This window comes from Stegostoma tigrinum, chromosome 16 (genome assembly GCF_030684315.1).
Source record: "Stegostoma tigrinum isolate sSteTig4 chromosome 16, sSteTig4.hap1, whole genome shotgun sequence".
In the NCBI taxonomy this organism is placed as follows: Eukaryota; Metazoa; Chordata; class Chondrichthyes; order Orectolobiformes; family Stegostomatidae; genus Stegostoma; species Stegostoma tigrinum.
In genome coordinates this window covers 46,401,265-46,427,991 of record NC_081369.1, presented here as the reverse complement: position 1 = coordinate 46,427,991, position 26,727 = coordinate 46,401,265, and the positions used below count along the sequence as shown (strand labels likewise).

Sequence of the window (26,727 nt, the reverse complement as noted above, 5' to 3'; positions counted from 1 at the left end):
TTTTACCAAAATGGGGGTGACTAAAACTAGATGGCATAGGTTTAAGGTGAAAGGGTAAAGGATCTGAGTGGTAACATTTTCAGGCAGAGGCTGGTGTGTGTATGGAATGAGCTGCCAGAGGAAGTGGTGGAGGTTGGTACAATTATGCAATTTAAAAGGCACCTGGATGGGTACATGAATAGGAGTGGTTTAGAGGGTCTACTTCAGTTGAGGATGTGTGGACAGCGTGGGCGAGTGGAACAAAGATCTATTTCCGTGCCATACAACAAAATAATTTAACTTCATTGTGCAAAATTTATTGTGGTTGTTTCACTCAAATAATAAACATTATGCAAATAATTCAAATATAGACAAAAAATCTACTTTGAAATGTTACATTGACAGTTTTGCTATGTGAAGTCCGACCTGTTGAAACTTCAGTTCTTACCTGTAACTACTCTGATTGCTAATTTTCTATTAGCAGTCCCACTCTAACCATCATAACTTTAGACTATTTCACAGGCATAACTAATGGCTAATGGGGTATCTTAGTGAAGCCTGAAAAAAAACTATTTTGGGTTGGATTTCCCCATTTTTAGCTGTGTTATTTTTGGGGCGACAGCTTCAAGGCAGGTTTACATGGCTCACAGTGACTTTTCTCACTACCTTGCACTCCTCACTTTGTTAATTATTTGTCAACATTCTTGTGTAATCTCACAGCATGAGAGGCAAGATTCCTGCTCCTGCCAGGACTTGCTGGTGTACAAACGACTGGAGCCACACCGAAAGCCTAGCTACACTTGACTTGAGATGCCGCTAGGCAAGAACTACCTTGCGCACTGTCCTCTAAACAAACCAAAATATCACAGAAAGGCAAGCTGGCATGCAGCTTTACAGATTGGGACCTGGAGTTCTTGGTGGACAGGGTGGATCACAGGAGGTCCATCCTTTACCCAGCAGCCAAGGCACCAAACACAGCTGGCCTGGATTCAAACAGCAGCTCGGTTAGGGCTGACACCAGGTTTAGGGGGAATACACAGCAGTGCAGGAAAAAGCTTAATGATTTTCTGCATTTGGTAAGGTTAGATTCCACCACCTTCTCTCTGCTATGGCACACTCACTCTTACTCTGTAACCACACATACCTCAGCAACACGTGTGGGGTACCAGCCTCACTACTATATGCAGCTTTCCAATTCTAGAGCTCTCACCAACCCCTGCACACCCACTCCTTTCCTGTCCAAGAAGCTATGCAATCCACAGTGGTTGCAGCCTCCAAGCATGTGCAAAGCGAAGAAAGATCGCTGGACTGCATACCAGTCATTTACACACTTAATCAGGGGCTTCGAAAATGGCATCATTCTCAAAAGAAGCTTCAGGGTTCTAGAGACCACTGGTTGATGCCTATACTTAAGGGAAATCAACAACGGGAAGGTAGATATTTTCCTTTCATTTCTTGTGGAGTGAGGGTGAGGGGAGGTGTTGGAGGAGTCGGAGGCAGGGAAAGGGGATGGCTTTTGGAAACCACTCCCTTGTCTTACAACCACGTCAGATTGCTGTTAGATTAGGCCAAATGGAGGACCCTATCCCAATCTGGTTAGCAGGTGGAGTCCAGTTGGGAAACAGATCATTTTGCTGCTTGCCAGGAATGCAGGGAACTCGGGAATGTGGCGAGTTGAGGTCCTTAAGTGGCTCTTACTTGACCAGTATGGGAAGTCACTAACGGGCTTCCTCAACAGCACTTCATTGGTGACGTGAACGGAAGGCAATGAGACTCTTTCAGTGCCAACCCTCCCAAATACGTCCCACTAACCTTTGGCACCTCCAGGGAGGGGAAAACTGTGCCCTATATTTCTAATGTACAAATCGTAATCTGGTCGGGGATATTGCCTGCACTATACAATTTTATATCCAACTGGATTTTTATTCTATTGAAATTAATGTAATGAAAACATGATATTCTGTGGAGTGTGTGTGATCTGCAATCCCTGGTGGGGAAGATGAAATCCATCCTGCTGTCTCTTTCATTTCATGTAATTTCTTTACATTACAACACTGACTGCTCTTTATTAGTTTTGAAGTGCTTTGGGACGTGCTGGGGTCTAGAAAGGTGTTATATAACTGTTAGTTTTTTTACTCTCACCTATCTGGTTTGGATTTCTAGAACATGTAGAGAGAAATTCATGCTTTCAATAATAACTTACCAGGTTACAAGTTAACATAAATAATAGTCTGAGTTATAAAAGTTTACCCCTAATTGTTTCACTTCACACTGGATAAGCAGAGATGCCAATTCTATGTCTTCATTGTAGCCATTTTTAAGAGGAACTGATCGATATCCTGGAGAGAAGATGGAAAACATGCATTTACTGAATGTTCAAATTCCTGAACATTAAATGACATCAGCATTTCAATTATACTGACAAATTGACATCTTACATCAAAACCCCATGTAAACTAATTCAAGTGTTAGTATGCACAATGGGAGCTTGCTTCATATTCAATACTTCCTAATAGTTTTTATACAAAACCTCACCAACGTGAAGATTTTGTGAATGTGAAGTAGAAGTAACTGCCTTTCAACTTCCTTTTTATTCATTATGGGATAAGCACATCGTTAGCAGGTTCAGCATTTATTGCTCATAGCTAATTGCCCTTAGGAATATGGTGTAAGGCACCTTTTTGTACTGCAACAAGCCTTGTAACTGCCTTCCAAAAATAATTGCTGTATTTTGTATTTTTATGGGGAAAATAACACTGTACATGAATCTTTCTAGAGATAATCACAGATTCTGCAGGCAAATGGCTAGCTGATTATGCATAGGCTTATTGACTGACTCACTCAACATTCTGTCACAGTTTTGAAATGTTAATGCATGCAGGCACACAACTCCTACTCACAGCATGCACAAAGATACAAATCCTAAATCATAGGAGACACAGGATGTTTGTGAAATTGCTGTTTGTGGTGAACAGAAATGTAGAGAGACAGCAAAATTTAACAAAGTGGATTTGCTGGTCCTAGGGATGCTAAAATTATGTGGACATTAGATTATGTGCAGCATGATTCTGCAGCAACTGATTGTGATGAAAACATAATTAAATTTATTACTATGATGTAAATTTGATGAATATACCCTATAAAGAAAAAAAATTACCATTATAGACTTACAGCCCCCTCTTCCATTCCTGTATTCTAACAAAAGAAGATCTAAATTTAACCATAATAATATTTCATTTTCATTTTATTCCATCTTTTCATTTTAATGAAAGACCTTGTTCACCAAATTGACTCTGTGTTCACCATGTCTGGAGCATGTCTGTACTTTCTCAGAAACAAACTGAAATGCTGTAAAACTTCATTCACATATTGACAACTAAACACAATCTCAGATTAATTTTGTTCATTAGAAAGTTTGAAACATCACTTCTCACACTGTTTACATTTGTGTATGCTGAATGTGAGCTACATTTAACTGGAATTTTGTCAGTCTCAGATATTACAAGAAATACTTCACTGAAACCTCATATGATAGCTAGTGCAGCCACATTTTGCCCTTGAGACATTTCAATGATTGCTTTTCTCAATTTGAACATAAATTAGACTCCTAACAAAGATGTAACATCAGAAATTCATTATATAAAATCATGATAAATTTCAGCAAAAGCACCATGAACTCAGAAATGCAAGTTTGACTGAAGGAAGAAGTAAAACAAGGAGCTTGACATGACAGCAATGGTTCAGATAGACATATTTGTAAATGTAAGTCCAAAACAATCAGGCTAGGTAAGAAGCCTGGGCCTCTGCAGATGAGTACTTGAAGAATCATTGCTCTGTTTTCTTTATTCACTCATCCAGCATCTCTGGCTAGGTCAGCACGTATTACTGGACGGCAGTTAAGAATCAACCACATTGCTGTGTGTCTCGAGTCACATGTAGGCCTGACCAGGTAAGGAATATGGTTATGCTTCCCTAAAGGATATTAGTGAACGAGATGGGGTTTTTAAACAATTGACAATAGTTTCATGGTCATTTTTAGACCCCTTAATTCCAGATTCTTTATTGAGTTTAAATTCTACCGGCTGCCACAGCAGGATTTGAACCTAGGTACCCAGAAAATGAGCTGAGTTTCTAGATTAATATTCTAGTGATAGAACCATTAAGCCATTGACTCCCTAAACAAATGAGGTGGAGTCACATTAACACTAAGCTGCCATGGGGGTCAGTGCTGAAGGATACATCTTCAAGGTTTTAAAATTAATACAAACAGTAAATTCTTAATCAGAATTTGCTTTGATAATGGAGCCCTTTTCCTTCATTAAGATATAGAATTCATAAATGCTTGCACAAAAATCAAGACTTTTGGATCATCCATGGGGAATCCCATCACCTGTCTCTTAAAAACTGAGTATACAATCTCCAAGCCTTCTTTTCTCCCAGGATCAAAATATCTTAAATTGTCCATAGTGTGTCTGGCTAAAGTCTATTATGCTGCCTAATATCCAAGACCCATTTTCCACTGAGGTTTTGATCTGTTAACACTAACCAGTTTTAATTCCTTTGACTGGAAAAGTGGCATGAGCTAAAAAGTTAGGATCACTGAACATATCCTCTTCATACACGACAAATCGGAGAAAAGCTAAAGAGGGATCTTGAATGACAAATTCCTCATTAGTGTCTTCTGCTCCTGACCAAACTGGATTAAGGCCATTATCGTCTGGAATACAAAAAAAGAACATGATTTAAATAACTTATTATTCACAAGACACTTTCCTCCATATATTAAATAAATCTGTAGTTCTCTTGGCTCATTTTATATATCACAGAATATTACTTTTCATATTTTAGCCTTTTAGCAGTAGTTAAACATAGCACAAAAGCACATAATAATGAACAATGCATTATTGAAGACCTATTGCTGCAGTTTAAACCCCTGCCTTTTACTAAACTAAAAATTAGCGCAATTGAGATCTTGTAATTGGATTCACCGTTGCCAAATCTCAACAATCACAGCAAGATATTTCTACATTTCAACAAACTCTGCACTGTACCAAAACCTGAAAGCCTATAAAAAAGCCTTACTTTTCTTTTTCAGATTCTGACTGTTATTTTTAATTTGTTCAGAGGACATGAGCATCAATGGCATGGATGGTATTTGTTACCCCTCCCTAATTGCCCTTTAGAGGGTAAGAGTGAGTTGCCTTCCTGTACTGTTACAATCCATGTCACCAAATCACTGAAGTGTTGCAGCAGAGATGGAGGGCTTTCGATCCGCCGTACCCGACCTGGCTAATTAAATAAGCATCGTTAACACGTGCCAATCTCAGCTTTTTTCCTCATGTTGCAGCACATTACGTTTATCCAACTAATCATCCAATGCCCTCTTCAATGCTTCAGTTGAACCTGCTTCCACAACACTTTCAAGCAGTGCATTACAGATCCTACCATTCACTGAATGAAAAGAAGTTTTTCCTCACTTCACCCTGGTGTCTTTTGCAGATCATTTTACATCCATGCCCTCTTATTCTTGTTGCTTTTATAAGCAGGAACAGTACATCTCACTTTCTACTCTATCCAGCCCATGCTTCAATTTGAAAACCTCTATCAGATCTATTGATCCAATCAGAAGGTGGCAGAAATGTCACTGAGAGGAATTCTGGGAGATGGCATGGCAGTCACTACAACTGGTCTGAATATCTTAGGCCATAAGACATAGTGGTGGAAGTAAGGCCATTTGGCCCATCAAGTCCACTCTGCCATTTAAATCATGGCTGATGGGTATTTCAACTCCACTTCCCTGCACTCTCCCCGTAGCCCTTGATTCCTTCTGAGGTCAAGAATTTGTTGATCTCTGCCTTGAAGGCATCTTGGAGAAACTGCTGTCGAGGCTCTTCACGGACCACGTGGCTTGGTTGGAGAAGCAGATGGACACACTGCGGTGCTTACAAGGGGCAGAGAGAATGATAGATTCTAGCTATAGGGAGGTGGTCAAACCCCCACAGGCCCAGGCAGGTAGTTCAGGAGTCTCCTGTGGCCATTCCCCATTCAGACAGGCTTACAGTTTTGGATACTGTTGGGGGGGATAGCCTCTCACGAGATAGTACTACCTGTAGCCAGACCTCTGGCACCGCACAGACCACTGGCTCTGCTGTACAGCAGCGTGTGGCAAACTCTAGGTGAGCAATAATAGCAGGTGGCTCGATAGTCAGGGGCATAGATAGGCATTTCTGTGGCTGCGAATGAGACTCTAGGTTGGTGTGTTGCCTCTGTGGTGCCAAGGTCCTTGGTGTCTCTGAGTGTTTACAGGACATCCTGTAGTGGGAGGGAGAAGAGCCAGAAATCATTGTCCACATTGGCACAGATGACACTGGTAGAAAGAAGGAAGAGGTCCTGCGAAGACAATTCAGGGAGTTAGGTGGGGAGCTAAAATGCAGGACTACCAGGGTAGTAATCTCAGGATTACTATCTGTGCCATGGGCGAGTGAGGCTAGGAACAGAGAGAAAGAATGCAGTTGAATACGTGGCTACAGAGCTGGTCTGGTTAGATATGTGAATAATGGGGATGTCTTCAATGTCTTCTGGGGAAGGTGGGACCTATACAGGAAGGACGGGTTGCACCTGACCTGAGAGGCACCAATATCCTGGGCAGGAGGTTTGCTGGAGCTCTTCGGGAGGATTTAAACTAGTGTGGCAGGGGTGGAAACTGGAATAATAGGCCAGTAAGTGCAGGGACTGGGGACAAAAGTGTGACAGAGATATGCACAGCACAGAGTAACAGCTGGCAGAGGGAAGTCATGGGGCTCAGAGTGAGTGGAAGACTGGAGTGCATTTATTTCAATGCAAGAAGTATAGCAGGTAAGTCAGATGAACTAAGAGCATGGATTACTGCCATTTGGATTATGATGTTATTGCCATTACAGAGACATTGTTAAAGAAGGGGCAAGACTGGCAGCTTAACTTTCCTGGGATTTTGCTGTTTTCGACAGGACAGAAAGGGAAACAAAAGGGGTGAGGGAGTTGTGTTGCTGATTAGGGATCACATCACAGCTGTGCTGAAGGAAGACACATCAGAGGGATCTTGTATTGAGGCATTATGGGTGGAGGTCAGGAATAGGAAGGGTGAAATCACAATGTTGGGAGTTTGCTATAGACCCCCCAACAGTCCACATTGAGAGAGAGGAGCAGATATGTAGTCAGATACTGGAAAAGTGTGAAAAAAGCAGGATGGTTGTTGCAGGTGACTTCAACTTTGCTCTCATTGACTGGGATGCCCTTAGTGCCAGGGGCTCGGATGGAGAGCATTTTGTTAGTTGTGTCCAGGAGGGCCTTTTGAGGCAGTATGTTGACAATCCAACCAGAAAGGAGGCCATATTAGGCTTGGGCCTAGAGAATGAGCCAGGACACGTAATTGATGTTTCAGTCGGACAGCATTTTGGGCTTAGTGATCATAACTCCATAATAGTCATGGAAAAGGCCACAAGTCATCCTTGGATGAGGGTGCTTAATTAGGCAAAAGCCAATTACACCCAAATTAGATAGGAACTGGAGAATGTGAATTGGAAGCAGTTATTTGAGGGCAAATCTCTATCTAGCATGTGGGAGGTTTTTAAAAACCAATTGACTATGCATGTCCCTGCAAAATTAAAGGATAGGAATGGCAGGATTCAGGAACCATGGATGACAAGGGAGATTGTAATATTAGTCAAAAGAAAAAGGGAAGCATACGACAAGCCTAGGCAGTTACAAACTGATGAAGTCCTGGAGGAGCACAGAGAAATTAGGAAGGAGCTTAAATATGCAATTAGGAAGGCAAAAAGGGGCCATGAAATGTCTTTAGCAAACAGGGTCAAGGAAAATACTAAGGCTTTTTATGGATATGTTAGGAGAAAGAGGGTAACAAGGGAAAGAGCAGGCCCACTCAAGGATGAAGGAGGGAAGGTATATGTAAAGCCACAGGAACTGGGGGAGATCCTGATTGAGTACTTTGTATCAGTTTTCACCAAGGAGAAGGGCATGACTAATGGAATGAGTGTGTGAGTACTTCAGAGAATGTCAACATATTGAAAGAGGAAGTTTTGGGAATCCTAAGTTGCATTAAGATAGACAAGTTCCCAATGACCAGATGGGATCTACCCCAGGTTACTCGGAAAGGCAAGGGAGGAAATAGCTGGGGCATTGGCAGATGTCTTCACATCATCGTTGACTGCAAGTGAAGCTCTAGAGGACTGGAGATTAGTGAATGTCGTTCCCTTCTTTAAGAAAGGATGCAGGGATAATCAAGGAAACTATAGACTGGTGAGTTTGATGTCTGTGGTGGAGAAGATCTTGGAGAAGATACTGAGGGACAAGATATATGCACATTCGGAGAAAAATGGACTAGTTAGTGACAAGCAGCATGGTTTTGTACCGGGAAGGTCATGTCTCACCAACCACATTGAATTTTTTGCAGACGTGACAAAGATAATTGATGAGGGAAGGACTGTGGATATAGTTCATAAGGACTTTAGCCAGGCATTTGATAAAGTCCCACATGGCAGGTTGGTACAAAAACTAAAATCACAAGGGATTCTGGGTGGACTGGCTAGATGGATAGAAAACTGGCTTGGTCATAGAAGACAGAGGGTACTTGTGGAAGGTTGTTTTTCAGAATGGAGACCTACCGGTCTGTGGTGTTCCAAAGGGGTCATTCTTAGGTATTTAGTTGTTTGTAGTATCTATAAATGATCTGGAGGAAATCTGATAAGCATGTTTGCTGATGACACGTAGATTAGTGGAGTTGCTGATACTGCCAACGATTGTGCAAGTATACAATAGGATATAGAGAGATTGGCAGTTTGGGCATAGACATGGCAGATGGAGTTTAATCCAGACAAATGTGAGGTGATGCATTTGGAGGATCAAATGTAGGTGTGATAATGTAAATGGCAGAATCGTTAGGAACACTAACATTTAGACGGATCTGGACATGCAGGTCCACAGTTCCCTGAAAGTGGCAACACAGGTGGCCAAGGTAATTAAGAAGGCATATGGCATACCTGTCTTCATCTCCTGCGGCATGGAGCACAAGGGCTGGCAAAACATGTTGCACATATACAAAGCCCTTGTTAGGCTGCATTTGGAGTATTGTGCACAGTTTTGATCACCACAGTATCTGAAGGATGTGGAAGCTTTGGAGAAAGTATTGAAAAGATTCAACAGGATGTTGCCTGGTCTCCAGGACATTTACTATGAGGTTAAAGGTTAAAAAGACTAGGATTGTTTTCACTGGAATGACAGCAGCTGAGAGAAGGCCTGACAGAGGTCTACAAAATTATGAGACGGATAGATAGGGTGGATAGTCAGATGCTTTTTCTCAGGATTAAAGTTTCAATTAGAAGGGGCTACAGGTTCAAGGTCAGAGGGGGAATGTTTAAGGGAGATGTGCTAGGGACGTTTTTCGCACAGTGAGTGGTAGCAGCCTGGAATGTACTACCAGATGAGGTGGTGGACAGGGGTACATTGAAGACATTTAAGAGGCACCCTGATGGGTACATGAGTAGGGAGGGAATAGAGGGATACAGATCGAAAAATGGCAAGTTTGTTTTTAGATTAAGCAAGGCATGATGATCTGCACAGGCTTGGAGGGTCAAAGGGCCTGTTCCTGTGTTCCATTTGCTCTTCTCCTCTCGGCTTTCTTCTTTCCAATGAGTCCAAATGCTTCAAACTGTCCTCATTACTGCATCCTTGGAACTATTCTTATAAACCACTTCTGCACTCTCTTGAATGAGTTTACATCCTTGTTATAATGTGGTGGCCACAAATGTACACAATACTCTAGTGAGTTCTAACACATATCCTATATAGGTTCAAAATCACCTCTTTTACTCTATTTCCCTCTTTATAACGACAAGGATGTTACGTGCTTTAGTACCTACTCTTTCGACCTGTCCTGCAGTCTTCAATGATCTGTACATGCATACACCCATCTCCCTTTGCTCCTGGGCCCCATTTAGAATTGGACCCCCATTTTATATTTTCTCTCAATGTTCTTCCTAACAAAGTGCAACACTTCACATTTCTCTGCATTGAACTTTGTCTACCACTATCAAGTCTGCCAACATGTCTATGTCCTTCTAAAGCTCTATCCTATTCTCCTCACAGCTTTCAATTCTTCAAACTTTTGAGATATCTGTAAACTTTGAAATTGTCCCTTGCATTCCAAGAATAGATCACTATTTTGATCTTAAGGTTTGCTCTGACACTCATGCTAACAGCTCTCCCCCAAATTCACTCTGAGGGCCCTACACATGCCATCACCATACTCTCATCTGATTTCTTTCTCTCTATCCCGCTCTATCAGGTCTCACCACCAATCACCTCTGTCCATTACATTTCCGAGCAGTTGAATGAGGTGACAATGGGAGAATGTTTAGAAAGCACAATTGTGACAGTGGTGAAGGGAGTGAATGTTTAAGGTGGTGGAATGGGTGCCAATCATGCAGGTTGCTTTGTCTTGTTTGAGTACTTGACAACCGCAGCCTCTGGTGCAAACAGAATCATATGAGGTTGCAGAATATTCCACAGCATTTTAAAATAAAATACAATCAGGACTAGTTCAATACGTTACTGAGTGATTTTACTCAAACATCAATAAAAGACAATCCTAGCGAAATGAAAAGAAAAGCAAAGCATCACCAGCTTAATTAGTGAAATAATTTCCACATTGCATGATTTTTTTCATACAGACTTACTTATCACTACTGTTTTGAACTTCTTATTTTCATTCTCAGCTCCACACAATTCCACTTCTATAAAAGGACAAACTATACTCCTACCAGGTTTGGGTAGATGACGAGCACCTAGAAGCTACAAAGACAATGAGAATGATAAATAAATTATGCAAAAATCCAACGAAGTGTATTATAAAATAGGATACATGGGGCTTTTGAGGCACAATAGTAGCATCTCTGCCTCTTAACAGACAGTCTGTGTTCAAGTCCCATCTATGCTGGAAGTTTGTTATAATATATCCAGATAAGTTAATTAAAATAGCTATCACGTGGGTAACATGCTATGGAATTAAACAGCAAACAAACCCTCAGATTGATTTTGGTTAATGTGACCTGACTCAGCCAGCTACAAAGGATCAAACTGTAACTGGGCTTTCTGATCTTGATGAGTGGCAGCATCTGTACCGCTGAGTCAGCACTGGAGGGAGGGTCACTGGACCCAAAACGTTAACTCTGATTTTTTCTTCACAGATGCTGCCAGACCTGCTGAGCCCTTCAAGCAACTTTGCTTTTTGTTCTTGAATCTCACCTACTCTGAATGTGTTCCAAAACATGATCAAGCAGGTTGACTAAAACAACTACAGCACAAAGGTCCAGAACCACTTAATATCTGCTGCAAAGAATAATTTATACATCCACCCAATAACCTTCACCACTTTTGATGGGAATGCAATTGCTTCCAAGGGCATCTTTAAAAGTAACACAGTTTCTATAGTCTGGAATAATAGATTATAAGAAGAGGCTATACCGTTTTCTGAGACGGTATAAGCTTTTCAAATATGCTTTCCAATTAGCCTCACTCTTGCTTTTTTTTATATCCATAACTTTCATAAGTGAGGGTGTCATTAGCTTTTCTCAATAAAGTTGCACATCCCCAACTGCCCTCAAGAAGATGACTGTCTTTCCCCACCTATTATGCTACAAACTTTAACCCTGCATAAATATTTTTGCAATTCACTTTGGAAATTTACTATTAACTTTGCTTGCACCATTCTTGTGATAAATTTGATAATATTTTGCTTAATTTGGTTACTCCAGGACTACCTTATAATGTGCTATAAAAAGAAGAGGAGCAGAATCATAAACCCTTAAGTGTGCTATGACTACAGATCAAACTTTCGGGTTGTCTATGGACAAAGTGAACTTTAGTACAAACATGTGGTTTTCAGAAGGGGACAAAATGACTATGGATATAAATTCAGTGGCTGTATGGTAGGGAAAGAGAGAGAGAGAGATCCTAGAATGTCATACCTGACAAGGTAACAAGGAAGCTACAAGTGCATGGACTTAAAGGGGGAGAAATATACTTCAAAATGAACAGTAATAGACATATATCCTAGAACTTATCATAGATAGACAGGAGAAAAGACAATAGTAGTCTGAGCAAGGGACATTGCTTGAGTCTTTCTCTTTGAATAATGTACAGGAATAGGATTAAATGCAAGTTCAACCCTATGTGGCCTTATGGAAAAAAGTGGGTTGGTGAGTTGGGGTACTCATATGTACTAGACTGGATACAAGCATTAAGTCACAGTCAAAGAACCACCAACTGCATGGCAAGTGAATTTTTCTCTTGCTCGGAGTGCAGGAAATCAGCTCACCTGCAAGCCAGTCAAAAGGAAACAGACAAGAAAATTCAATTCAATCTCAAAAGTTCAGAATCTCAAATTTGATTTTTTGACTATCAGCGCTCCACTATCTAGTCTACACGACCAACCCAGGGACTGAACCATATATCTTTTAACGTTGTTTTGAACTCACTTCTCATTTTTAACCTGTCTGCATTTGTGTTGTGTTTTTATCTATTTTTTATGTTTAGCGACCAATAGAAAGCCTAATTGATTCCTTTTAAAATATAAATCTATCTGGTCTAGGAGAATGGTATCCAGGATCATTAACCATATTGCAATTAATTGAGGGAGTGAGTGAATAAAGAAAGGGGAGCCAGTTCATGCCTCCTTACCTCAGAGCCTGACAATTTTGGGTATCCTGTCTGGAATTGTAGCAATTTGAGAAATCTTGCCAGGATCTGATCATGCAAGTGCTTGAAGACAAGAGGAAACTTTAACAACATGGAACACCCTCTAGGCATGAGTGATGCCAGGGGGTGGACAGTTACTGCTAGGAACAAAAACAGAAGTTGCTGGAAAAGCTCAGCAGGTGTGGCAGCATCTGTGAAGAAAAAAATCAGAGTTAACATTTTGGGTCCTGTGACCCTTCCTTAGAACCAGGGACATGAAATGTTAACTCTGATTTTTTTCTTCACAGATGCTGCCAGACCTGCTGAGCTATTCCAGCAACTTCTGTTTTTGTTCCTGATTCACAGCATCCGCAGTTCTTTCAGTTACTGCTAGAACTGGCTGTTTGGCCATCCTAGTTTTTATTCTATTTGTTTGTATGTTATTACTGAATTTTTGAATGACATAAGAGGTACCAAAGTGGAATCAAATTTCCTTACTTTTATTTTCACAGAATATGGCCGCTGGTGCATTGAATTGTCACTCCTCAGAGATTCTGGCTGGAGCACATAACCTGTTCTTCCATTCATAGAAAACAAGGCCTGATTCAATTGCATTGGTTTATCTGTAACAGAAAAAGTGAAAGAGTTTGCTGAATCACATTGCTGAGTACAAATAAGACACCAAAACCCTGAAAATGTTCTCTCTTAGCTACTGGGTGTATTGAAGAGGGCCAATACTATTCCAAGAAAATTAGGCACTTGCCTGGACTGGATCAGGCCTTCCATTAGATTAGGACCCAGTAGGTAGAAATCCCATCCAATCAAAGGCCAGCACTTCTCTAAGACTGGCAGCATCACCAAAAGTGCTGATCATTTCTGGCAGTACACAAGGGCCTACGAAAGAAACTGGAGTTGTCTGCCTAGGTAGAGGTTAGTGTGGGTGACCCTGGAGTAACAAACAGGCAGACTGAGGAGAAATGGGTTACAGGAGATGAGGTTCAGAAGCAAGGGATGGCTTTTCTTGATCAGGCGTATCACTAAATGGGGCCCCCCTCAACACTAACATGGTTCTATTTGGTAGCATCACACAATAGCAAGTACATCCCATAGGCAGATATGTAGAGGTGGCTACAAAAGGGCATCAATTAGCCTGTTGGGAGGAAGGCAGCTTTTACATCTACCGTCTGCTCATGAGGGAGACAGGGAGGCAGTGGGATTAATACACTGTCCTCACCTGCCCAAGCACAGCCGCCTCAAGCCAGCGTGAGTTTAGAGAGGCAGGAGTTACTAAATTCTGGCCATTTTTGGAATTTTAAGCATCATGTCCTAAATCAATTATATAAAAGTTGTGAAAATTACATAAAACATGGAATGAGAGAAGTTAATTCATGCCATCAATCTCATATGTCATGTCTAATTTACATTCTCATTCAATATTATTATACAGCTGAGTAATCAAGTAAAACAGTTTAAAATTAAAATTCCTCCTACTTCCCAAGATAACCAAAAGGAAGATCCAAGCTCTGAAGTTTATACAATGCAATTCCAATTAACAAATGGTGATATGGATGTACTGCATGACTGATAGCCCCAAGTATATCTGGCGTTACCAATGTATTTCCTGAACTTGATGGGATATATATGACAGAACATTTGACCACAGTTTTTAACCAGAAATTTTGGGTTTGCAATTATGTAAAAAATATTGCTTTGGTCTCATGTCCATATCACCTCAGAATCTTCACTTTTACTTGCTGCTCTGCATCCACCTTCACTTATTTATTAAATTATATCATTTCTTCAGAGGATATGGTCTTATTCTAACTCATGATTGTATAGTTTCCTCCTATAATTCTAGGTATTTTGCTTCAAAATATTATTTGGTAGGTGTTTGAATAATGAACAGAGGACTATCGGAGAGTTCTTTTAGAGAGCCAGTAATGGCCCAATGGGCTGAATGGCATCCTTTTGGTTGCCTCTGTTCCCGCAATGCAAATTAAAAAAAACAAAAACAGCACAGAAGCTTTTATTTTCAAGGTTTCATTATGGTGAAACAGGTTATTCACATTCAGCAACTTCAAATTAAGATAAACCATGGGTTCTTGTGATGCAATAGAAGTGTCCTTAAATCTGAGCCAGGAGGCCTGGATTCATGTTCCATCTGCTCCAAAGTTGTACCACAGAATTTTTGAACAGGTTGATTAGAAAATATCTTAAGGTAATTCATGTCTGTACCCTGGGTCTGGCACCCCAAGTTTTGAAGGTGCTGTCCTCTTCCTTGTAAAATGATATATAACCCAGGTTCAATCCCCATATTGGTTGAGGTTGTTATGAAGGTCCATGCTTAACCTCTCCCCTTGCTGAGATGTGGTAATCCTCACATTAAATCATCACTAGTCATCTCTCTAATGAGACAGCAGCTCTCTGGGACTACGGAGACTTTATAGCGCAGATTGAAAACCTATTCTGTCATGTTATTGTGTCCATAACAATGCAAGGGTTTAGGTGGCTTTAGGTAAGGGCAGAGGAAGGGCTCTTGTTGTATAGTAGGTAGTGTCCCTTCCTTTGAGTTTGAAGGTCTGTGCTCAAGTCCCACTTGGTCTAGGGGTGTGCCAGAGTGTAAACTCCATCTAGAGGTGTTGTTGACAAAGTCATTTCAGATTTTCGTATCAAAAATTTTTAAGACCTTCAATCTAAGCGATAAGGACGTCTTGTGGCAAAGTGGGCAGCATCTCTATCTCTGAACCAGAGGTTCAGAGTTCCAAGCGCTTGATATCCATGGACGGTCCCATCATAACTAGGCCAGGTTTTCATCCTAGGATTCCTTCCATATGCCTAGGACATGTGTTAAGAGCAGGAGGCTTCTGGTCGGCTGTTCTTGGTGTGGAGTGGCACCTCTCAAACCATTTAACCTGAGGCTTCATGCTAGTGATAGATTCCTAGAAATGATAGCTATGGGAACATACGTAAGTGTTGTCTACCTCACGCATGTCTCAGTAAGTGACATATTCTGGGGACCACTGTATATTTTATCAATACTTTGAAAATGATGTGCAATGGCAAGATGCAAAGCTTATCCTAACCATTAACTATGACATATTTCTTATATAGTGTATTAGGATTAATATTAGGAAAAGTGAAATTGGCTTAAATTATCAGCCAAGTCCTTACTGAATAGTGGAACAAGCTGCTGGACTGCATTGACTATTCCTGCTCCTATATCATATGTTTTTAATCTAGGTCAAAGTAGGATCTTTGAACAGAATGGTCATAGCACAGAAAGAGGCCATTTGATCCACTCATCAGTGCTGCTTCTCTGCACATGTAACTCACCTAGTGACATTTATACGCCTTTTCTCTGTAGTCCTTCAATATTTTTCTCCACAGATAATTAAATAATTATCTTTTGAAATTCATAATTAAATCGGCCTCCACCACATACTCAAGTACTGCACTGTATAAAAGAAGCATTTCCTCATGTTGCCAGCACATCTTTTGCCTACACCATAAAATGAATGCCCTCAGTTTCTCAATTCTTCTAACAATTAGAATAGATTCCCCTACCTGTGTTGTCCAGAATCCTCACAAGTATGAATATTTTTGTAAAATTCTTCCACAACCTTCAATTCTTAAAGGAAAACTGTGCCAGCTTCTCCAATCTATCCATGTAACTGAAGTTCTTTATCCCTGGAATTATTTTCATGATCATCCCACATTATTGCTAATTGCTTCACTTCCTTTCTAAAGTTTGGTGCCCAAAATTAAGCGCAATACTCTGGGCAGTGAGCCATTGTTTTATTCACATTTATCCTAAATTCCTTCCTTTTGTACACTTTGCTGTTAATTTTGAAGCCTTGGCATGTAGGCAGAAATGTAACTGGAATACTTACATTATACATTTTACATTATTACACATTTACATTGTTTATAGCAATATTTTTGATACATTTTCTCGTAGATTTTGGCACAACAAACACTTAAGCAACATTACTTTTTCATACTGAGGAGATTCTCTCAAGCAATTTAAATTGCTTTTATGCTAATTTATAATTAGGCACGATTTTGTTGGATTATCTGTGCTGCTCCTAAATTACATCAACTGAAATCTTACCTTAATTGCATATCCACAATCCTGCACAAAAGACAGTACATGTGCATTTCCTGCAGTTAGGCATATTCTGATTAAGCATAAGGGCTTATTATAGGAACATCAGGACCTAAGTCACTTATTTCTGATGTCCTGTGATTCTTTGTATGAACATGTTCATTGCTTTAATGCCACAACATGTTGGGCTAAAATAGCTCAAGTGGTTCATTTTCGAAATTAACAAGTACCTGGGGTTTGAAAATTTAGGGCTGCCATTTGGGATCCATGTTGCCAGAGCACAACTGGGTCATAGTTTGAAGAATCAATGCGTTGACCTTTGGGGTAGATTCTGGAGAGTTGCTTGCGGTTATATTCCCGAAACTCTTTTGACCTTTGTTTGAGGATGGTATCGACCTTGTTCTCTGCAAATGATCTGATTTCTTTGTAATCAATATTGTCTTTAGCTGAAAGAGTGATATAACCTTTAGTGAGTAATTGTTAATTCTGATCTTTGTGTTTTACATTTTTACAGCTATAATTCTGTACAATTAGAATGTTACAGGATTGGCTAAGTTTTCAATTATAGATTCATTGTATAAATTCACCATTGTGGCTGGGTTAGTTTAAAATGGTGTGAAACACCAGTAAACAATTCAATAGGACAAACAGTTTTGTTTCTGCATAAATGGGAAGGTGAGACATCACTGTTACAAATGTATCAAATAGATTTGGCTGACAACTGCATGGAAGGCAAATTACCATTTGGAAAACATTCTCGAGACTTTGCTGGTCTGCAATAAACAACTAAGTCAGATAACTCTTTGGCAATCTGCTGTTTTTTCTCCATTTCATTTCGATTTTTCTCCTGTCAAAACAAAGCAGAAATTATTGTTTGTTCTATTCAAAGAAATTTAAAATCTTGTGAAATGTATGCAACTAATTTTATACAATGATCAATCTGTTCAGCCACAAAATTATACTCTATTTTACATTTTTTAACCATATTGTTCTACAAAATATATGTACCAAATATTGAACGTGTGTTTCTGGATAGAAGAAGCTGTAATGCTTCACAAGTGTCAGTGGTACTAGAAGGTTCATACAGTAATGATTTTATCCCAGTTAGTAACTGTATGTTTCTTTTGTTTTTCTCTGCAGTGTTTGTCTTTTTTCTTCCAGGTCATCGACACTGACAATCACATCACTAGTTTAACAAGAAATGTAATCTTTGGGATATTGCTTCAGTCAGGGTTTCTGTATTTCAACAGCCACTTACAAAAAGGAATGCAGAATTAGCAAATTGTCCTTGAGATTCATAAAGATTGCAGTGGCTATTGATTTGCAGGTAAACAGAAAGATAATTTTGCATGCAACCTAAGGTTCCACAGATAGTATTGAGTAATTTGTTCATGGTAATGATGGACAATGACTAAGACAACAAAATCTTTTGAATCTTCCTCACTCTTCAATATCGATTAACATTGATACCATTGGGCTGCAGGGTTCCCAAGCGGAATATGAGTTGCTGTTCCTGCAACCTTCGGGTGGCATCATTGTGGCACTGCAGGAGGCCCATGATGGACATGTCATCTAAAGAATGGGAGGGGGAGTTGAAATGGTTCGCGACTGGGAGGTGCAGTTGTTTATTGCGAACCGAGCGGAGGTGGTCTGCAAAGCGGTCCCCAAGCCTCCGCTTGGTTTCCCCAATGTAGAGGAAGCCACACCGGGTACAATGGATACAGTATACCACATTGGCAGATGTGCAGGTGAACCTCTGCTTAATGTGGAAAGTCATCTTGGGGCCTGGGATAGGGGTGAAGGAGGAGGTGTGGGGGCAAGTGTAGCATTTCCTGCGGTTGCAGGGGAGGTGCCGGGTGTGGTGGGGTTGGAGGGCAGTGTGGAGCGAACAAGGGAGTCAAGGAGAGAGTGGTTGCAGGAACAGCAACTCATATTCCGCTTGGGAACCCTGCAGCCCAATGGTATCAATGTGGACTTCACCAGCTTCAAAATCTCCCCTTCCCCCACCGCATCCCAAAACCAGCCCAGTTCGTTCCCTTCCCCCACTGCACCACACAACCAGCCCAGCTCTTCCCCTCCACCCGCTGCATCCCAAAACCAGTCCAGCCTGTCTCTGCCTCCCTAACCTGTTCTTCCTCTCACCCATCCCTTCCTCCCACCCCAAGCCACACCTCCATCTCCTACCTACTAATCTCATCCCACCTCCTTGACCTGTCCGTCTTCCTGGACTGACCTATCCCCTCCCTACCTCCCCACCTATACTCTCCTCTCCACCTATCTTCTTTTCTCTCCATCTTCTGTCCGCCTCCCCCCTCTCCCTATTTATTCCAGAACCCTCACCCCATCCCCCTCTCTGATGAATGGTCTAGGCCCAAAACGTCAGCTTTTGTGCTCCTGAGATGTTGCTGGGTCTGCTGTGTTCATCCAGCCTCACATTTTGTTATCTTGGATTCTCCAGCATCTGCAGTTCCCATTATCACTGATACAATTTCAACCTCACTGTGAAGCCTCTTCCAGGGATGCCTAACCTGAAGAAGTTACCCTCCTCCCTCCGGACCAACCTCAGAGAATCTCTCTCCCACTGCAACTCTCTTATAATCTCTTCAGCCTTGAAACTGCTCAACCATGTCCTGAAGCAAACCAGGTACCACAGTCACATCACCTTCCTCAGCACTTGCCTATGGAACCGGATCATCCCCATTGGACTACAGTCTACATTCAAGCCTTCCCAATTTGGCTCCAACCATGACCACCTCTACACCCAGAAAAGTCAGGCCCTTCAGAAGCGTTTCTCCCTGCGAGTCGTGAAACAGACACTCGCAGCCATGCGCCGGCACCTCCAGGCACTGCAATCCAGCCTACCCCAGCTCAGAGCCTCCCTCTCCCAGACCTGCAAAGGACCTCTGCTGTTTTTTATCCTCCGCAGGATCCACAAACTGAACACCCAGTTTTACTCAGCTTTACTGGACACCAAAAATCGTAAGTACAACAAACTCACTGGCCCCTGCCACCCACAAGAGGATTCCTGCAGCTCCCAAATCCCCAGCATGTCCCTGCCCCTCCCCAACCATGCACCAACTGCCATTGACCATGAGGACACGGCCGGAGACCCCACCGATGACGTCACATCTGCCACCGCCGGGCACACCACTTCCAGGACCGCTGCTGCAGTTACCGCCTCCACTTCCAGTTACAACACCATCCTCACCGCTGCTGCTGCTGCCCACCCCGCTCCTCCCACCACCGACGGAACCCCGCCCACGGCCGACGCCGACGGAACCCCACCCACGGCCGCCGACCTCATCGCTCCGCCCACAACCTCCACCGCCAGCCACCCCAGAGTAGACAGCTACACTGAGCCCTGCCGCATCTTCACCTTCCCCCCAGGCCTGCCCCTGACTGAGGACGAACGGTCAGTCCTAAGCACGGGGCTCACCTTTGTCCCCCTCCACCCACACATCAACGAATACCAGTCACGGTTGGACATAGAGCAGTTTTTCTGCTGCCTTCGCCTCCATGCTTATTTTTTCAACCGGGAACCTAACCCTCCCTCCACTGACCCCTTCGCCCGCTTCCAACACAAGTCCTCCTCCTGGACACCACCCCCAGGCCTCCTACCCTCCCTTGACCTCTTCATCTCCAACTGCCGTTGAGACATTAACCGCCTCAACCTCTCCACCCCTCTCACCCACTCCAACCTCTCCCCCACAGAATGGGCAGCCCTCCGCTCCCTCCACTCCAACCCCAACCTCACCATCAAACCCGCAGACAAGGGTGGCGCAGTGGTAGTATGGTGCACTGGCCTCTACATCGCCGAGGCCAAACGCCAACTCTCCGACACCTCCTCCTAGCGCCCCCTTGATCATGACCCCACCCCTGAGCACCAAACCATCACCTCCAACACAATTCATGACCTCATCACCTCAGGGGACCTCCCACCCACAGCCTCCAACCTCATTGTTCCCCAACCCCGAACGGCCCATTTCTATCTCCTTCCCAAAATCCACAAACCTGCCTGCCCTGGTCGACCCATTGTCTCAGCCTGTTCCTGCCCCACCGAACTCATCTCCACCTATCTGGACTCCATTTTCTCCCCTTTGGTCCAGGAACTACCCACCTACGTCCGTGACACCACCCACGCCCTCCACCTCCTCCGGAACTTCCAATTCCCTGGCCCCCAACACCTCATTTTTACCATGGACGTCCAGTCCCCATACACCTGTATTCTGCATGCAGATGGCCTCAAGGCCCTCCGCTTCTTCCTGTCCCGCAGGCCCGACCAGTCCCCCTCCACCGACACCCTCATCCGCCTAGCCGAACCCGCCCTCACCCTCAACAACTTCTCTTTCGATTCCTCCCACTTCCTACAGACTAAGGGAGTGGCCATGGGCACCCGCATGGGCCCCAGCTATGCCTGCCTCTTTGTAGGTTACGTGGAACAGTCCCTCTTCTGCACCTACACAGGCCCTAAACCCCACCTCTTCCTCCGTTACATTGATGACTGTATCGGCGCCGCCTCTTGCTCCCCAGAGGAGCTCGAACGGTGCATCATTTCACCAACACCTTCCACCCTAGCCTTCAGTTCACCTGGGCCATCTCCAGCACATCCCTCACCTTCCTGGACCTCTCAGTCTCCATCTCAGGCAACCAGCTTGTAACTGATGTCCATTTCAAGCCCACCAACTCCCACAGCTACCTAGAATACACCTCCTCCCACCCACCCTCCTGCTAACATTCCATCCTCCATTCCCAATTCCTCCGCATCCGCCGCATCAGCTCCCACGATAAGACATTCCACTCCCGCACATCCCAGATGTCCAAGTTCTTCAAAGACCGCAACTTTCCCCCCACAGTGGTTGAGAACGCCCTTGACCGCGTCTTCCGCATTTCCCGCAACACATCCCTCACACCCCACCCCCGCCACAACCGCCCAAAGAGGATCCCCCTCGTTCTCACCCACCACCCCACCAACCTCCGGATGCAATGCATCATCCTCCGACACTTCCACCATCTACAATCCAACCCCACCACCCAAGACATTTTTCCATCCCCACCCCTGTCTGCTTTCCAGAGAGACCACTCTCTCCGTGACTCCCTTGTTCGCTCCACACTGCCCTCCAACCCCACCACACCCGGCACCTTCCCCTGTAACCACAGGAAATGCTACACTTGCCCCCACACCTGCTCCCTCACCCTTATCCCAGGCCCCAAGATGACTTTCCATATTAAGCAGAGGTTCACCCGCACATCTGCCAATGTGGTATACTGTATCCATTGTACCCGGTGTGGCTTCCTCTACATTGGGGAAACCAAGCGGAGGCTTGGGGACCGCTTTGCAGAACACCTCCGCTCGGTTCGCAATAAACAACTGCACCTCCCAGTCGCAAACCATTTCAACTCCCCCTCCAATTCTTTAGATGACATGTCCATCATGGGCCTCCTGTAGTGCCACAATAATGCCACCCGAAGGTTGCAGGAACAGCAACTCATATTCCGCTTGGGAACCCTGCAGCCCAATGGAATCAATGTGGACTTCACCAGCTTCAAAATCTCCCCTTCCCCCACCGCATCCCAAAACCAGCCCAGTTCGTCCCCTCCCCCCAATGCACCACACAACCAGCCCAGCTCTTCCCCTCCACCCACTGCATCCCAAAACCAGTCCAGCCTGTCTCTGCCTCCCTAACCTGTTTTTCCTCTCACCCATCCCTTCCTCCCACCCCAAGCCGCACCTCCATCTCCTATCTACAAACCTCATCCCACCTCTTTGACCTGTCCGTCTTCCTTGGACTGACCTATCCCCTCCCTACCTCGCCACCTATACTCTCCTCTCCACCTATCTTCTTTTCTCTCCATCTTCGGTCCACCTCCCCCTCTCTCCCTATTTATTTCAGAACCCTGTCCCTATCCCCCTCTCTGATGAAGGGTCTAGGCCCGAAACATCAGCTTTTGTGCTCCTGAGATGCTGCTGGGCCTGCTGTGTTCATCCAGCCTCACATTTTGTTATCTTGGATTCTCCAGCATCTGCTGTTCCCATTATCACTGTAAGAGTTTCATCTTCTCCCTATGCTTTTATGTATTCAGCTGTTAAAATAACCGTTTTACTCCATTTGTTTACTCAGTGAGGAGGCTCCTCCTGTAACCAGAAAGCCTTACACTTTTGCAAGTGTTTCACATAGTGTGAACAGCTGCTTTGAAGAGTGTTTGCTTATTCAGGAGATTTATGTGCTATTCAAGAGCTTTCACCTGGTATGAAACCAGTGATTCCTTTTCAGGGATCTGGTAATGGGTGAGGGAGTGAGAAGGTAGGGGTGAGAAAGGTGAGGGAAATGGGTGTAAGGATGATAGGGGGTGGGGGTGAGGGTGGAAGGTGTGAGGGAAATGGGTGTGAGGATGATTGGGGGTGGAGGCGAGGATGGAAGGTGTGAGAAAAATGGGTGTGAGGCTGATTGGGGGTGGAGGCGGGGGTGGAAGGTGTGAGGGAAATGGGTGTGAGGATGATAGGGGGTGGAGGCAATGGAGAAGGTTTGAGGGAAATTGGTAGTGAAGACGATAGGGGGTGGAAGCGATGGAGGAAGGTGTGTGAGAAATGGGTGTGAGGATGAGAGGGGTGTGGAGGCGAAGGTGGAAGGTGTGAGAGAAATGGGTGTGAGGTTGGAAGGTGTGAGGAAAAAGGTATGATGGGGTGAGAAAGTAGGGTAAAGGGGATTTATCTGCACTACTGGCCGCTTTGACAGAAGAAGAACAAAATTTGCTTGGGAACAAAAGTGGGCAACTTAACACACCCACTTCCACCTCAGCTCATCTCCACTTTCTGCTAGGGCTTGCTGCCAGCTTCCAGACTAGTGAATCCTCAGAAGATCCCATTTGTACGTTTTCTTGGTCCTGAAGCAGGATTGCACAATGTGATTACTTCTGCCGCCTGTTTCCTGCCTCTGACATGATAATCCATTCCAGAGCCATTCAATGTATGGATCAGATTTCCAGATAGAATAATGGAAGTGAATACCTTGAAACTCTTTAAAAGGCGACTGAGCAGGCAGGACCTTTTGAAACTTCTTGGAAAGCATCACAGCATAGTTTGGCTAAACAAATGTGAAAAACAGTCTGGATTTCCAGTCCTAACCGCTATCTACTGGTAATATTAGATAATGTATGTGGTCATCAGTAAGAAAAAACTCTTGTAAAACAAGGAATAATACTGCAGATGATGAAATAAAAGCAGTAAATTCAGGAGAAAACCAAAAGTTCTGTCAGGATTCGTGTACAGAGAAACACAGTAAATGCTTTGAGCACAAAGGCTCTTTGTTAGTTGATTGTAATATTTCAGACTATTAAACTACTTACCAACAATTACTATTTAGCCTCACAGGTTAAGAATGATCACTTGGTAATTTCCGAGAAGGACTGGACAGTCAGCTTGCTCTTACTAAGCCTAAATGACTCTCAACAAACCAATGCTACATTGAATAGGCATTGGCTCACAGCAAGGCTGTTGCCCTAAGCTTGACATGTACGCTCCAGCCATCAGGAAATGCGTGAACACCAGATTCATCAGCCACACTCACAAGGAGTATAGAACATCACCCAGGCACAACGCACTGCCATCTGTGCCCTCAACACCAATCGCAACATTGTCATCAAACCAGCAAACAAAGGAGGAGCCATTGTCATACAGAGTTGAATGAATTACTTCAAAGAAGTGAACAGACAACTGAGCAAACACTACAGACAACCACCCAATGATCCAACCAAAGAACTCACCCATCAATTCAACAGACTAATCAAGACTTTAGATCCAGACCTTCAGAGTACCCTATGCACTCTCATCCCATGTACTCCTTGCGTAGGAGACTTCTACTGCCTTCTGAAGATACACAAAGCCAATACACCTGTGCATCCCATCATATCAGGTAATGGGACCCTGTGTGAGAACCATTCTGGTTATGTCCAGAGCATCTTAAAACCCATTGTACAGGGAGCCCCTAGCTTTTGTCATGACACTGCAGATTTCTTACAGAAAGTCAGCTCCCATGGACCAGTCGAAGAGGGAGCATTCCTCATTACATTGGACATTTCGGCACTTTACGTGATGATCACATTGCCCCAACAACCTCTGTACTCAATACTAACAACTGCCAATTTCTGGACACCATCCTACAACTCATCTGCTTCATCCTTGGCCACAACATCTTCACCTTCGACAATCAGTTCTTCATCCAGACTCACGGAGCAGCCATGAGGACAAAATTTGCACCCCACCAAGCCAACATTTTCAAACACAAGTTCAAACAAGACTTCTTTGCTCCACAGGACCTCCAATCAATACTTTACACTGGATACATTGATGACATTTTCTTCCTTTGGACTCAAGGCAAAGAATCACTGAAACAACCACATAGCGATATCAACAAGTTTGATCCCACTATCAGACTTACCATGGTCTACTCTTCAAAATCAGTCTTATTCTTGGACACACATATCCCCATCAAGGATAGACACCTCAACAGCTCACTCGACTGAAAGCCCACGGATAATCTCACGATGCTGCACTTCTCTGGCTTCCACCCTAAACATATTAAAGAAGTCATCCCGACAGACAAGCCAAACACGTACACAGGATTTGCTCAGGTGAGGAAGAAACCGACAGACACCTGAAGGTTTTGAAGGATGCCCTCATAAGAACGGGATATGACGCTCACCCCATTGACCACCAGTTCTGATGTGCCATAGCAAAAAACAGAATTTGACCTCTTCAGAAGATGAACGCAGGACAAGATGGATAGAGCACCTTCTGTCATCCAGTACATTCCCGGAATGGTGATACTATGCCATGTTCTTTCCAGCCTTCAACATGTCATCTCACCAACATCATTCCAACACATCCACTTCTCGGCTCAGCTCCGCCAAACCTTAAACAGACTATTGTTTGCAGCAAACTGCTCAGCCTTCAGGACAACATCGACCACAACACCACATAACCCTGCCATGGCAACTTCTGCAGGACATTTCAGGTCATCAACATGGGAACACAACGCCCATCATGCACAAGGCAAGTACTCATGTGACTCAGCCAGTGTTGTTTGTCTATCTGATACACTCCAGGCAAGCTTGCCCCAAAGTATGGTATATTTGCGAGAGCATGCAAAAGCTACAACAACGTATGAATGGACACCATGCAACAATCGCCAGATGGGAATATTCCCTCGCAGTCAGGAAACTCTTCAGCAGTCAAGGGCATTCGGCCTCCGATCTTCATATAAGCATCTTCCAAGGCAGACTTCACCGAATCGCCAAGCACAGACAGATAGCCAAGTTCTGGCCTCAACAAAGATCTTAGATTCATGTTGTGGCTACAGGCGACCCCACTATACTGTTCTGTTTCTGTAGAATCTTTTTTACTGTCCTGTTTTGATAGCATCACCTTGATAAATTGTTGTGGATACCTTATTTAGTTTGTACAGTTTTGAATTACTTATTACTTTGGTTAGACCCTTGGCATGTGACTCTTATACTTACCATGTTATTCCAGCCATTTAGTTTATCTCCAGCATCACCTTATTTTTAATTTTTTGTAATTAACTCTCTGCCTCATTTAACTCATTTATAGGTCATCCCTTCGCTGGTTTTTCAGCTGTTGACACTTTACTCACGGCATAACGCTCTCAGCCACCTGCAGAGACTTATTACCTAATACTCCATTCACACTAGTTGTATGTTCTCTCTGCCCTTGATCCCTCTGCCTACAATCTCTGGGTCAGTGTGCTCTGTTCTCTCACTGCATCTGATGAAGGGGCCATGCTTCAAAAGCTTGTGATTTCAAATAAACCTGTTGGACTATAACCTGGTGTGTGACTTCTGACTTTGTCCACCCCAGTCCAACACTGTCACCTCCACATCATGGGAAATGCAGGAAT

The 26,727-nt window shown here is 43.5% G+C and overlaps 1 protein-coding gene across 2 annotated transcripts in view; it reads right to left on the bottom strand.

Moving 5' to 3' along the window:
* The window catches only part of plcg2 (phospholipase C, gamma 2), a 217,168-nt gene that overhangs the window by 8,273 nt on the left and 182,168 nt on the right, over window positions 1-26,727 (bottom strand). For both annotated transcript variants that reach the window (XM_048546852.2, XM_059651742.1), the window contains exons 25-30: window positions 17,555-17,660; window positions 17,044-17,259; window positions 13,207-13,331; window positions 10,710-10,824; window positions 4,526-4,696; window positions 2,230-2,318 (exon numbers count right to left, since the gene is read on the bottom strand). In XM_048546852.2, coding sequence (XP_048402809.1) covers window positions 2,230-2,318; window positions 4,526-4,696; window positions 10,710-10,824; window positions 13,207-13,331; window positions 17,044-17,259; window positions 17,555-17,660 — 822 coding nt within the window. The remainder of the gene's footprint in view (window positions 1-2,229; window positions 2,319-4,525; window positions 4,697-10,709; window positions 10,825-13,206; window positions 13,332-17,043; window positions 17,260-17,554; window positions 17,661-26,727) is intronic.